Source organism: Dunckerocampus dactyliophorus, chromosome 6 (assembly GCF_027744805.1).
Source record: "Dunckerocampus dactyliophorus isolate RoL2022-P2 chromosome 6, RoL_Ddac_1.1, whole genome shotgun sequence".
In the NCBI taxonomy this organism is placed as follows: Eukaryota; Metazoa; Chordata; class Actinopteri; order Syngnathiformes; family Syngnathidae; genus Dunckerocampus; species Dunckerocampus dactyliophorus.
In genome coordinates, this window is record NC_072824.1 from 7,058,539 (window position 1) to 7,069,922 (window position 11,384).

Consider the following 11,384-nt stretch of genomic DNA (forward strand, 5'->3'; position numbering starts at 1 on the left):
TTACAAGTCAAGACTTGTGAACGTGTTACAGCCCGACATGTAGAGCTGGACTTACCAGATGAACAAACTTAACTGCCACTTAACTGCCAAGTTGACTGGAATGTTTGAACGCTTTTTGAGATGTATTTTTTTACCTCACATCGGCAGTGTAACGCCGCCTAGTGTTTACACTGTGACACTGCAAGACATGCATTCAACAACAAACTAACCAGTCAATGTGCTACGATGTTAGACATGTCATGAAGATATAGCACTGACTGCTCTCAGCCGCTAGCGGGCATATTTCCATAATAATAGGTGCCTGCTACGCTGTGGAGTGCAAATCAGTATTATAATGTGTGACTGTTACGATGAAGTAACAGTATTTTTTTTTTTTACATTTGTGTACATCTAGAAGTCGCTTCACTCAGTACTTACCTTCAGCCACCAGGGGGCACCGTGTGTTCAGAATGAACTCCCATCAGCCGAGAGAATGTATGTAAACAAACATCAGAGTAAATCATTCCAAAGTCTCTTTGCGCTCTCTCCTGCCATCTTTATCAAATGTTGTTTTTTTTACAGCTTCAACTTTTCATGTTTAAAAACATTAAAAAAAAAAAAAAAAAACTTGTGTCCCGCCCCCCAGGAGACGCCTGTCAGTCATTGCTCAGGAACACACTGAGGACAAAGTTTGTTTTGGCATGTATTTAAAAATCTACTTTGACTCAAGCATTAAAGTCATCATCACACCCCCCATCACTCACTATGGCTGCTCCAGGGGAGATATTAATTTAAAAAGGAGGTCTTGATTTAAAGTGGAGTTTTGATTTAAAGTGGCATAAATAAAACAGGTCTCTTGATTTAAAGTGCAACAAATAGGTCTTGCCTTGATTTAAGGTGGAACAAGTAAAACATATTGATTTAAAGTGGAGTAAATAAAACAAGGAGGTCTCGATTTAAAGTGGGAGATGTCCTTTATTTGTTCCCCTTTAAATGAAGACCTTTATTTTATTTCTTCCACTTTGAATCAAGATCTTATTTGTTCCATTTAATCAGCAGACCTCCTTTATTTCTTCCAAAAGAAGATCTTGATTCAAATTGGAATAAAATAAAATAAAGAAGGTCTTCATTTAAAGGGGAACAAATACAGGACATCTCGGTGTTAGTACTAGCAAACCTTGCAGCAGGTCACAGGTCAAAGCTGTAGTTTATTTGTCTCTCTGGAGGAGGGGTCAGTGTCATGTGACTTCACATCCTCCATGTTTGTAGTCCAGATGGAAGGAGACGCTTGATGACATCACAGGTCACCACATGTTCCATCCTGATGTGTTGTCCTCACCTGGAGGGGTGGGGCAGAGGGGGTGTGGCAGCACAGACATTTAATGGACACAATCCAGTGGACAACAATGAAATGAAAAAGATGTGTCCATTGAGGGATTTCGTTTAAATCTGCTTCTCCTCCCGCCTAATTGGCATGCATGTAATCCAATCAGCAATCAGCAGGAAGTCGCTCAGTCTTCTCATCTCAGCTTCTCATTATGTCTCTTTGCTGATTGGCTGAGGTCAAAGAACTCACTTTTTAGACTTCCTTGTTGGGTGGGCAGGGTTGGGGGGGGTCCTCAGACTGCTGACAGGTTGTGTCACATGAAATGCCACTGGGCCTCCATCGCCATGGCAGCACCACCCACCACTGCTACAACACACATACACACACACATACACACACACACACACACACCCACACACTTACACACACCGTTGTCTGATAAATCCATATTGATCATGATCACCATCAATAACTCACCAGCAGTGTTGGACTGATCAATCATTGGCTGAACAATTCGTCGCCTGGCGTTGATGAACCTTCACCAACCATACACACCCATCCATAAACAATACACACATGAATAAAGGATGATTAACCACATGAAACAAAGACTAACAAGGTTGTTGCTGATTATCCACTTTATGAAGAACCTGTCCTCACCAGTTGTTGACCTGCAGGACGCTGAGGTGTGTGTCGTGTGACAGTCGTCTCTTCTGCTCCTCTGAAGGATACGGGTGCTGACAACACACCACAAACAACATTGTTTATGTGCGTGATGAGTGTGTCAGCTGATACATGTCCATGTATTTTGCATTAGCCTGTCAATGCTAACACAATAACATGGCAACATGGCTAGGGAATAGTAGGTTTTGTTTGCTGCCTCATGGTGGCAAAGCAGGACTATAGAGCCTGGAGGCCACTAGGGGGTGACTCACTGCCAGGTGCTGGAAGAGCCACGCCCTCAGGGTGTTGGTGGCCGCTTTGGGGAAGATGCCCCGCTTCTTGTTGTGTTGCCGCCCTTTGTCCACGTCATCATCGCTTATGTCCGCACCGTTGCCTTGGCAACACACGGCAGGACATAGGAAGAAACGTGAGGACGTGGGACCAGTTTTACTGCCTCCATTCTACATAATGTAAGCGTTATTAGCAGCTCATCTCACCTGCTTCACTGCTGTTGTCATCACTGTGACATGCGGGCAGTCCTGAAGAGACCACGTCCTCGTCATCTCTGCTCCATGACACCTGTGTGTGTGGGTAGGGGTAATAAATGACGGAAAATATTAAGCAAAGTGCAAGGATGAAGTTAGCAAGAAGGCTGGCTAGTGTTGAAGGGGTTGAAGGCTTGTGCTGTGTTTTTTGTTTTTTTGGTGCACTTGCGTACTTTGTACACTTAGTACAAGTGTGTCGACACTGAGAAGTACTGCAAAATGCAATACACTGTCAGTACCCGAATTATCTAATCAAAACACTCAAAATGGTGAGTGTGCAGTGATGGACACTTACCACGCTTAATAGTTGCCATCTTGGCTGAGTAGCAGAAGGGGAGGGACTAACTGAGGAGCAACCCATATAGGTGCAAAGTAGCGTACAGAAGAAGAAGTAGTAAATATTTAAATTATCATTTCCAGTAAGCGTGTAATAACAGTAATGCACTTGGGACAGCGCTACAATGTGAACTGTGGAACCTCAGCGTTCGCCCCAGTTAGCATAGAAAATTTACGACACGATTTTGCCTCGGTTTGCGTGCTTTCACCGGTGAGCGCGCATCTTGTCGTGTTGTTAATACACTGCGTGAGTCCAACTGTGTTGTTAATGTATTTTTTTTTTAAATGTCCTTCCTTGTTAGTATATTATTAGCTAGCCAAAAATGGAATGGCAAATGGAACTGCAAGTTACCTTAATTGTCTATGATGTCATCAAGGGTTGACGCTCAAAAATGTTACACAAAACAAGTTTTTAGTATAACAATTTGAGTTTCACATGCAAAACATAATTCTAAATGCATATAAATGATGAATGAAAGGAATAAATGGAACATTTAAGGTTACTTTTACCGTCATTGAAGACATGACTTCCCAAAGACACGATGTGGCAGCAAGATCAACCGCCACCATCTTCCTGTTTTCAGTCACGTCAAGAATCACGTCTTCAATGAAGGGAAAAGCAACCTTAAATGTTCATTTATCTCTCCCATTCCTCATTGATTTGTGTTTCTATGCATTTTGAAATGTTTTCTGCATGTAAATCTTGTAAAACTATAAAAACGTGTTTTGCGTTAACATTTTTGGCTTTCTGGAACGGATTCATTGTATTTACATTATTTTTTATGGGATTAACGTCCCTTTCAGGCACAGTCAGACCTTCTGGAACGAATGAATGACGCTAACCAAGGTTCCACTGTATACGGTGTTCACAGTATATTTATTGAAGTGTACTGACACAAGTACAGTCATCCATCGTTTATAGCGGTGAATTGGTTCCAGACCCGACTGCGATAAATGAATTTCCGCGACATAGGATTCAATGTTAATAAATGAAATATCTTCATAGTTAGAGCATAGAAACCTGTTTATCACATTCTAAATAGTTACCACTTCCACATGGAATGGGAGGAGAACTGTTTTCACTCGATCATGTCAGACATACCATGGCTGACTTATGACTTCATGCAGTGATAACTCAATGTTTTGTGTCATTACTGCCGCCTCGTGACCAAAATACAACTTATCACTTGTATTTCAATACATTTTGACTCATTTATTAATTAAAGTTAACTTTCTGAAAAACCACAATATAGCGAGGGAGCGATAATTGAACCGCGATATTGCGAGGGACAACGGCATTCCATTTAAGACACATGCAAAGATTATGGTTAAACTAAGTTAAACTGGCTGATACGTGATGCTCATGCCTTACTGCCGGGAAGTAGTAGTAAATATTCCACTAGCATTACGGCCAAAGTTTGACCCTGGAACAGATGAATTCATCTGCTAAACATTGTTTCAAGGAGAAACCTTGATTTGGAGCAGAGTTCTTCTGCTTGGAAATGTGTGTGATGCAGCACTGGTCCAAAGAGGACGTGGTCACCTGATCAGGATGATTACATGACGCACTGACGGTGGGCAGCTTTCCTTTTAGGCAGCTGACGTAACGGCCGCAGAAGTTGTCACACAAATCGTGGACCTGACCCATGAGACCACACACAAAGGTGAAAAATGTTAGAAACAACTCTCAGTGTAATATAGGACAATGAGAAACACACTGTTCAATGATTATTTTTGTTTTTGTATTGATCTCATTGGCAGAGTACGCTGTGATGATTGAACAGAAATGACATTTTTCTCCATCCAACAGACAGGAGCAATGGTGGAATGGCTTGTAGGACTGATGCGATTAGGCTTTAGCTGTCTTTAAAGTGGATTTAAAGTGGGATAAGACAGGGATAATCTCCATCATCATCAGGTAGGATTAGGGAACAGACTGTTGACATGAATAAGAAGCTCCTCTCACCTTCTCCAGCTCCAGCAGGTGGAAGCGCAGCACACGGATGGCCTGGATCATCTGCAAGGAACGTGCACAGCATGACGTGCATACTTCACATGATAATAAACTCACCAGATGATCCAGCTCAGAATTACATGACAACTTCTCTGACGTCATCTGCTGGCACAGCAAAGACAAATGTCCTCATCAAGACTGTTGCCCTGACAACCATCTAACGACCATCATCACAATCAGACAGGTCACGTGACCCGGAGGCAGCCAGTACAAGAAGAGTGATTCCACGGCGATGTAGGGCGGGGCCTCACCTGTTTGGCGAAGACGCTGATGTCTTCGTTGAAGGAGCGTGACGAGCAGACGTCTCCCGTGGCCTCGCTCCTCTCCCGGGGTGTGCACGTGGCCAGTTCGCACTTTCCAAAAAGCAGAGTGAGCAGCGGGAACAGAGGATGTCTGCCAGCAAGACAACAACAACTGACTTACTTGCAACAAAGACCACAATGTTAACAACAAAAAGAATAATTTTACCTGAGCAACAATTTACAGGAGAACCTTCAAAGTCAAAATCAATTCAATCAATCAACAAATGTCATTTCTCTGGATCACAGTCCATTAGGCAATATAGGCGCATGCTAAGGGCGGCATGGCCTCCTCATTACTTTGGCCTTCTTCTCCACTCCGTTTGAAACGCTTTCTTAAAGGGACAGTTCGGATTTTTTAAAATGAAGTTGTATGACATCCCCATCAGCAGTGTAGTGCATCAACCGTGACTTACCCCCCACTTCGTGCCTAAGCCGAGTTCTGGTCGGATTTCCGTGATGAGGAACGTAGTTCCGGTTAGTTGCTGGGCCCACTAAAGTAGTGTTTGGCTTCTCAAAACAATATGCGTTCAAAAGATTGATACGTTTGCATCACAAAAATGCCTCCTCGAAAAAATCATACCTCACAATCGCTCGGCATTACTTTATCTCCCGTCGTATCACTGCACGTCCATTGTTGTGTATGTCTTCCGCAGTGTTTACATGCCCGGATGCGACGCGAGACGGTCTTCATCTGCTGTAGAACACATACACAACAATGGACGCGCAGACGCGCAGTCATACGAAGGGAGAGAAAGTAATGCCGAGCGATTGTGAGGCCTGGCTTTGAAAAAGGTTGACACCTTCGGTAGTTGTGATAAAAACTGTTTTCCTCTCGTCTTCTCCCCTTCTCTTCTCTGGGGTAACTCTGCTTCATTTTTCTCCAAACTGTGCCCACAAGTTTGTTTTCCTACTTTCTTCCTGAATCAATCTGCACGTGGGCAGTAACATGGAATAGTCCGTTGCATGAGAAGGTAGGGGGGGAGCAGTTAAAACGATCGCCACAGATTACGCATTTTGTAGTTTTAAGCACGTGAATTACGACTAAAACAGTTATATGTATTTTACAACAAAGAAAAAAAAAACAATAATCAGTTTTCATGAGACGTTTGGGGGCAGCTGGAAATATCGGGGCACTGTGCATTTGCCTGTGTTTGCCTAATGCTCCTGGTCTTGACGCAAGTATTCCATTTGAGACACAGCTACAGTGTAAATAAAAGTCAACTGTTCCAGGGTCAACGTGTGGCCATGATGGAAATGTATTTTAGCCAAAGTCATTGGTTGTTTGAATTCTTTACGGTTTTTCATCATGAAAGTGAAGTTATGTTGAAAGATGAAGTAAAAGTGTTGTTGTTTGGTGCGTGTACCCGTAGATGGCGTCCCGGTCTCTCCTGTCCTCTCCAGCGTCACTGTGGTACGATCCGACCGGGTACACAGCATGCAGGTGGCGGGGCTGGTAATGGTGGTGGGGGGTTCTCAGGTCTTCATACAAGCCATCCAGGCTGTAGTGAACCAGCTCTTCATACTGGAACACAACAGAAACAACAAATTAACAACAATAAAATCATTCATACAAGTAATATTCTAATATTTTCTGTGAAGTTTTTACATGAGCATTTTGTAGTTTCCATGGCGACTCATTAATGTTATTCCGCATGGTCCATTTTTAAGACGTCTGCCTATTTCTTGTCTTGCTTCTCTTTAGTTTAGAAAATTGACAAAATATGATTTTGAATCGATTGTCTTTTACTTTGATTGCTTAAAAATAAAACAAACAAATCTATAAATGTGAGCATATAAATGATGACGTGAGCTGTCATGTTCTTCAAGCATTTATCGCTGATTCTCGTATTTTAAATACAATTTAAATGTCTCCTCAATGGTAAATACTTCAGGCAGCCGACTTTTACTAACAAAAAAGTATATACTTAAGGACAGATTTTAACAGAAACATTTAAAGACTTAATGAACTTACAGTATTTATGTTAATACTGTAGATATTAGTAGTTAATACTGTAGTAGATAGTAGTAGTTAATACTGCAATGTACATTTAAAGAGGAATTTAAGTTGTTTTAGCACTATTAAATTGTGATGGTAGAATAAGTGAAAAAACATATTATTTATAAATTGTTTACTTTCTAGTTAAAGTCCTAGACAAGCTGCAATGTGTAAAAAGTACACTTTCAGTCGATAATTGTTGTTTAGAAGAGAAGTTTCCACCCACCCTTTGTGCCATCACGACGTGTATGCCAACATGAACCTCCAAGTCACAATAAAGATGAAGACGATGGTTTGGTTCCAAGGATAAAGAAGTCTACGGCCTGTAGCAGCCTGCTGGCCTCAGGCAGACCCTCTGTGTGTGTGGTGGTGTGTTCAAAGACCGTCCTCCAGGCATGGTGGGAGGAGCAGGAGGAGGAGTGTGCAGGAGAGGGTTGGTCACATGATGAATTTTGTGACAGCAGTTCTGCAAGAAAAAAGCAGTGAAGAAAGGTCAAGAAACAAGTGTTACATGCTACTCATGAAGATTCACCTTTTGACGTTACACAACAATAAAGTAGTAACGTACAAAAAGAATAAAACTACCATATGGAGTGTTTTGTTGTTAATGTCCACACTTGTCAATATGAAAGCTCACACATGTTCTGAATCTGACATGGGCAATCTATACAGGGTTTCAAATTTTATTTTAAATTACATTTTTAATATCAAAGCTGAAGCCGGCAATAGGGCTTGCAATGCTATTTTTAAATTACCATAAGTCTGAAACTATCGAAATAATTTCATTGGTTTCTGACTATAGAGACTTACTCTTGCCAGTGATATACAGGTCATTACGGTAATCATAGGGACTACGTCAAAGCCGCGTCAGAACGACAAGACCTTGATACATACAACCCCTGGCAAAAATTATGAAATCACCAGGCTTGGAGGATGTTCATTCAATTGTTTAATTTTGTAGAAAAAAAGCAGATCACAGACACAACACAAAGCTAAAGTTATTTCAAATGGCAGATTTCTGACTTTAAGAAACACTGAAAGAAATTAAGAAAATAAATTGCGGTAGTCAGTAACAGTTAACAAGCAGAGGGAAAAAATGATGGAATCACTCAATTCTGAGGAAAAAACGATGGCACCATGAAAAACAAACAAACAAAAGAAGACTTCAACACACCACTCGTACTTTGTTGCACCACCTCTGGCTGTCATAACAGCTTGCTGTCGCTGAGGCATTGACTTCTAAATGAGTGACAAGCAGCGCTCTTCGTCAGTCTGGCTCCATCAGTCTCTGATTGCTGCTAGATCAGCTTTGCAGGTCGGAGCCTCGTCATGGACCATTTTCTTCAACTTCCACCACTGATTTTCAATTGGATTGAGATCCGGACTATTTGCAGGCCATGACCTTGACCTTACGTGTCTTTTTTTGCTCCATGTCAAGATGCGTTATCATCTTGAAAAATGATTTCATCATCCCCAAACATCCCTTCAAATGATGGCATAAGAAAAGTGTCCAGAATGTCAACATAAACTTGTGCATTTATTGAAGATGTCATGACAGCCATCTCTGACATGCAGCCCCGTATCATCAATGACTGCCGAAATGTGCATGTTTTCTTCCGCCAGTCGTCTTCGTAAATCTCACTGGAACGACACCAAACCAAAGTTCCAGCGTCATCACCTTGCAGATTTGTGTTTCATCACTGAATATGACTTTCATCCAGTCATTCACAGTCCACCATTGCCCTTTGTAACCTTGTTTGTTTCCATTGAATTGTTAATGATGGCTTTGGTTTAGCTTTGCTGTCCGTAAATCTCATTTCCTTTAGGTGCTTTCTTACAGTTTGGTCACAGACGTTGACTCCTGTTTCCTCCCACTAGTTTTGCTATTGCTTTAAGTCGTCTGTCTTGATGCTTAGATGTCTCCCGTGGTCTGCCAGCATTCTTGCCTTTAAAAGCCTTCCCATGTTGTTTGTACTTGGTCCAGATTTTAGACACAGCTGACTATGAACAACCAACATCTTTTGCAACACTGCGTGATGATTTACCTTCTTTAACAAGTTTGATGATCCTCTCCTGTGTTTCAAGTGACATCTCCGATTCAAGTCAGTCCACTTGGTGCAACAGCTCTCCAAGGTGTGAGCACTCCTTCTTAACTGCTTATCTGATGCAGGTGTTAGTTTGGGGAAGGAAAATGTACAGGGTGAGTCTATAATTCTTTCCTCAGAATTGAATGATTCAATAATTTTTTCCCTTTGCTCGGTCTAAAAAAGTAACTTTCTGACTATCACAATGTTCTTAATTGTGTGAATGCCCTCAACATATAAATTTCTCCACGATTTTTGTATTTATTTATCCGTTTTTTCACACCATTCAAGCATCAAATTGATAAGCTCATTAGGGAATCCTTTGCAACCATTTCAGGTTTTTTTAAATTCACAGATTTTCCAAAAATCCCCAAATTCCACCGATTTTTTCCTTTTGAAAATGAATGTGCCATTTTTCGAACTTCCAACATTCGCACAAGTTCAGCAAAAATGCCCTCTGAGCTCTCTGCTCTGAACATGGCTGGCAATCAATGGATTAAGGAGGTTCTAAGCAGTGTTGCCAGTTTTCAAGTGTATTTGTAGTTCTAAACATAATTAAGGTGTATATATATAAATATATAAATATATATACTTTTCTTACTGAGGAGTTGGCGACAGTGGTTCAAAGTAGAGCTTCAAAATGCAAAAAGAAGAAATTCAAGTTAGACAAAAAAAATACTAAGCATTTTATTGCAAACAAGCAGTAAAGAAAAATAGGCTGTTCATTAGCTGATCAAAAGTTTAAGACCACAGCTAAAAAAAAAACCTGAAAGAGGAAGAAAATGTTCTAAAAAGTACTCAGTAATGAGTAGCTACAACATTCTTGTTGATGACTTAAAAAATTGGTGGGAATGTTGCTCCAGGTGGTGAAGATGGCTTCACAGAGGGCTTCCACTGTCTGAAATTGACATCCATCTTTGTAAATGTCCCTTGCCATCTGGAAGAAGTCCTTTGTCAGGCGGGCATTGTGAACTGCAGTGTTGTCCTGTTGAAAAAGTCAGTCATTACCAGCCTTCAAACATTTTTTTGGGTATACCCATTTGACTTTTTGTTCCATAACCCTCAGGATGTTTGAATAAGTTTCAAATGACTGTCTTACTGTGTCCTACCCCACAGAAATGGCACGCAGCGAGAGGCCTTGCTTATGCAGCTCAACAATCCAACCGTGTTCAAAGAGAGAAAGCTTTTGTCTTTGCCATCAAGAGATCATGACAGTGTGAATACCTGCCAGAAAATGACATTGAATACACATTTTTGCCAAGATTTTGCCTTTTAAATGCTGTAGTCTTCCATTTTTGACCAGCTGATGAGCAACCTGTTAAACTTTAATGCTTGTTCTCAAAACATTTTTCGTCTCACTCTCTTTTCTCCATTTTGCATTTTGAAGCTCTACTTCGAACCTCTTTCAACAGTGCAAAATGTAAATTCTTGCAATTTTTCAACTGCTCTGAACATTTTGTTCACAGTATATATACACTCAACAAAAATATAAACGCAACATTTTTGTTTTTGCTCCCATTTTGTATGAGATGAACTCAAAGATCTAAAACTTTTTCCACATACACAATATCACCAGAAGTGCCCACTATCACAGATTTAGACAGATTTGTGAACAATATTTGAGAAAAATTGTGATATTGTGTATGTGCAAAAAGGTTTACATCTTTGAGTTCATCTCATAAAAAATGGGAACAAAAAAAGTGTTGCGTTTATGTTTTTGTTGAGTGTATATACAGTATATATATGTAGAAAATCATTGATTAACTCTTCTACATTGTTCCTGTCATGTTAGGTCTTGTTTACAGTGATGTCATAATATACATTTCATAGGAATCACTGCACTCTGGATTATTAAGTGACAGAACAATTATTATTGAATGGAAAAACGAATTCTGGAACACCTGCACCACCTGGTGGCTTCAACGTGTCCGTCCAAGTAGGAGGACAGGTTACCATGGTAACGTCAGTAGACCATTTTGCAAGACAACAGTGAGGACTTGAGTTATTTGTCTCGAAATCTCAGCCCTGATTTTAAGTGGTAAATGTTTTCTGACTGCGAGCCGGTGCAGTCAAATTAGGAAGATTTCTTTAACGAATGGAAATTTGAGGTTGCAGTGACATCATACGACCGCGAGATG

At 40.8% G+C, this 11,384-nt stretch overlaps 1 protein-coding gene across 5 annotated transcripts; it reads right to left on the bottom strand.

Moving 5' to 3' along the window:
* Positions 1-1,173: 1,173 nt before the first annotated feature.
* Positions 1,174-7,526, bottom strand: LOC129183210 (homeobox protein Meis1-like). Of its 5 annotated transcripts, none has more exons than XM_054780207.1 (11): positions 7,389-7,526; positions 6,531-6,688; positions 5,116-5,257; positions 4,922-4,966; positions 4,817-4,867; positions 4,394-4,489; positions 2,467-2,548; positions 2,242-2,363; positions 1,967-2,043; positions 1,556-1,842; positions 1,174-1,318 (listed from the first exon to the last, which is right to left on the bottom strand). In XM_054780207.1, the coding sequence occupies exons 1-10, from the start codon at positions 7,398-7,400 to the stop codon at positions 1,620-1,622; spliced, it is 1,008 nt and encodes a 335-aa protein (XP_054636182.1). In that variant the 5' UTR covers positions 7,401-7,526; the 3' UTR covers positions 1,174-1,318; positions 1,556-1,619. The 5 variants fall into 5 exon arrangements, with proteins under 5 accessions (XP_054636182.1, XP_054636184.1, XP_054636183.1 ...); XM_054780209.1 differs by having other exon boundaries at positions 1,556-1,669; positions 1,784-1,842; positions 4,817-4,966; XM_054780208.1 differs by having other exon boundaries at positions 1,556-1,672; positions 1,784-1,842; positions 4,817-4,966.
* Positions 7,527-11,384: the final 3,858 nt, after the last annotated feature.